Source organism: Camelina sativa, chromosome 16, assembly GCF_000633955.1.
Source record: "Camelina sativa cultivar DH55 chromosome 16, Cs, whole genome shotgun sequence".
In the NCBI taxonomy this organism is placed as follows: Eukaryota; Viridiplantae; Streptophyta; class Magnoliopsida; order Brassicales; family Brassicaceae; genus Camelina; species Camelina sativa.
In genome coordinates, this window is record NC_025700.1 from 20186778 (window position 1) to 20190063 (window position 3286).

At 35.8% G+C, this 3286-nt stretch overlaps 1 protein-coding gene across 1 annotated transcript; it reads right to left on the bottom strand.

Annotated features, from left to right (window-relative positions):
- Nucleotides 766-2810, bottom strand: LOC104751425 (protein SHI RELATED SEQUENCE 5). Its single transcript, XM_010473363.2, has 2 exons — nt 1711-2810; nt 766-1339 (listed from the first exon to the last, which is right to left on the bottom strand). The coding sequence occupies exons 1-2, from the start codon at nt 2396-2398 to the stop codon at nt 978-980; spliced, it is 1050 nt and encodes a 349-aa protein (XP_010471665.1). The 5' UTR covers nt 2399-2810; the 3' UTR covers nt 766-977.

A 3286-nucleotide genomic window follows, 5' to 3' on the forward strand; every position in this document is an offset into this window, starting at 1 on the left:
GATGAAGGAGTTGAGTTGAGCCGGGTAANAAAGAAAAATAAAGGTGGAATACATGAAAAGCCAGCAGATCTTTAACTTTCGGAAACTAAACCGACGAAATTTTACCTTCGGAAAAACAGACCGACGAGGCTTAAAGCTCTCGGGACCATTATTTTAACTATATGTTCAGCAACACTAGGAAACTCAAACCAGAGAAGATATAACCAACCTATATTAAAGTTTATGCATATACGCGTGATTCAATGCCTCTCAGGACCATTATTTTAACTAAAGTTTTTCCATCAACTCAGAGATGTAATTGAGAATTACTTTTAATTAATACTTTTACTCTGGAGAAATTCAATTGGGTATTATATATAAAGTTACATGAAAAATTGCTGAACATATAGTATATATATTTTTCAAATCTTTGATCGATGGAACACGAAACCTAGTTAAGTCATGTTTTAAGATCCGGCAAGCAAACGGATAAACGGGGAAAAAAGCAGCTTGGAGCTCAACACCAACCAGAAAGCTAAATCAATATCAAACCCAAAAATATTTGTATTAATTGTTTTTTTAAAATAAAGGATTTTTGATTTGACCTTGAAAAGGTACTAAATATATGTCGTAGGCCAAAAAAAGGATTAATTATTAAGAAATATTATAATACTCAAACCAAATTTGTTGAACTAAAGATTAAGATTGATAACCAAATGAGAAACCTGAGAAAGTGCAATAAGTTACCAAACAATATAGCAAAAGATCAAATTTTGAAACTAGAACATTAATTTAACCCTCATGGATCTTTTTTTTAAAACGTACGTACAATATGCATGTTAATCACCACCAAGTAACAACCTAGCTAGCTAAGGGTGTTTTATCAGATTGCACGAAATTTCAAAAGACAAAGACGAATACAAAAACAACGATTAAAAAGAAAGTCTCATTATTATAACGTTTAAAGATATAACAATAATTAATAACTGATCCGAATCTCAAGACCTTGGAGGTGTGAAGAATGGCGTACCGGCGATGAAGGAGTTGAGTTGAGCCGGGTAAAGCGAAGAAGGATCAAGCATTAATCCGTTATTATTGTTACCTGCGACAGCTTTCGTGGCGGTCTCTTCCACATTGGTGGTAGTTGCAGTGGAAGCAAGGAGGTTAAGGTGATGGTGATGATCTTGATCTGGTCCTTGGTCATAGAGAATGCCTTTGAAGACATGTCCTCCAATGTTTACAGCCGTTTGATAAGCATATTCTTGATCATCTTCATCCTCTTCTATTGAACTCACTCGAACGCACCGGAAAACCGCTGGTGAGTTAACCTCCGGTGGCAAGTGTTGGCTCACCTCCAACCCTAAATTTTATTAATAATTATTATAAGAATACCAAAAAATAAACATAAGATTTGTTCTTTAGCCTCTCTTAATAACTTGTTCTTGATTATTAAAATCGAATCTTTTTAAGTATTTATTGCATCGTATTAACATGAAATCGATCTTGAATAAACTCTTTTATATATGTCGTCAGGTTTACTAAGGAACAGTAACTTGTATAAATAAAGCAGCAATATCCGGCGGACATCCTCATTCACACGCAAATGATGTTGTACTTCTCCACAAACATTCATAATTAAAAATTTGACACTTTTTCATGAAAATTCAATCAATCTTCAAAGCTAATTCAGTATCATCAATTCCAAAAACACACACCATGATCTAAATTTACCTGAATTAGAATTAGCATTCACCACACGGGTAGTAGCAAGAGCCGATCCGCCACCACCACTATGGTCTTTACCATCACTATTATCACCACCACTAGCTTCTCGAAGGCGTTTAGTGTTTTGCGTTTCACGGCTGGAGGTTGAGTGGTGCTGCAAGGAATCGAGTTGGGCTAGACGCTCTTGGCGTTTAGCAGCAGGAACCCAAGTGCTCTTAACGTGAGTTTGACAGTGAAAGCCTCGGCTTTTACAACAAGTTCTACATCTCATATGAGGACAATCTTTCTTAGCTTGATTCCCACAATCTTGACAATTCATACCTCCTTGTCTCGTCACCGTGAACCCTCCCGGCTCATGATCGGAGACTACGTTGAAGTATAAACTCCGGCTCCGGTTATTGTTGTTGTTGCTGCTGCTTCCGCTAGGAACCATTCCAAAGGAGTAGAAGTTTGCAGGAGCTGAGGCATGTTGTTGTTGTTGTTGTGGTTGTTCTTGTTGTTGGAAGTATTGCGGAGGCCAAATCTCGAAACCCTTGTTGTTGTTATAGATCTCGTCTTTGTAAAGATAAAGATAATTGCTCTTGTCTTGATGATGATGATCCTTGTCTACTTGGTGATGATCTTGCTTGTTGTTGTTGTTGTTGTTGTTGTTGTTGTTGTTGTCTCTCCCTCCTAGATAGAAGAACCCTGCCATTTCTCTCCCTTGTGATAATCCACATCACACACACAACACACCACAAAGAGATATCAAAGAACAGGGTAAATCTTGATTTGATTTCCTTTTCTTTGCTGTGAGAGAGTGATGGTAAATGATGAGCAGAGATTAAGAAACTGCAAACGCCGCCATGGAGTTAGTCTCTCTTCAACATTTAAGGCAACACGATTTTGATCTCTGAAAGTGGAAGTTTGCTGAATTTACTCTGTGGTTTAAGAGAGAGAGAGAGAGAGAGAGAGAGAAAAGGTTTTAAGACATAGAGAGTCCCATGAAGATCTTTTGCTTTGGGCACTTCACTACAGTTATCTTCCAGTTTGAGCGAATCCCCATCACATAAATATCACTCACTATATTGATTAAAAGAAAGAGAGAAAAAGAATATGGATAAATAGATAGGTGACATTATTTTAAGTAATTTTTCTTAGAGTAATCATTCCGTTCCATTCATATTTATGCTTGTTCTCTCTACATTATTCATCGGTATATTCATAATCTCTTACACAATCTAAAGACGTGTAATTAAGATGATGAAAACTAAATGACGCGTTTTTTCCTTTCTATATATGGAACTGTCGTAATTATATATCTAGTCACAACAGTTTTAGGATTCAAGACAGTATACATGAAGGCGTAAAATTATAAATATGTCTTATACTAGTATACTCGTATCGAAATTAAATTAATGATTCGTCTTCGTTAAGTAAATATTGATATTTTCTGTTGTGTTAATCAAAACAAAATAAATTGCTACAATACTGTTTTTTTCTTTTTCTTTCTGCAAACTAAATAATTCCCATTTTCACTCATTTAGTGTTAGTTTTTATCAATGGTAATTATAGTGCCACGTGTTAGAACAGGGAGTTTTAC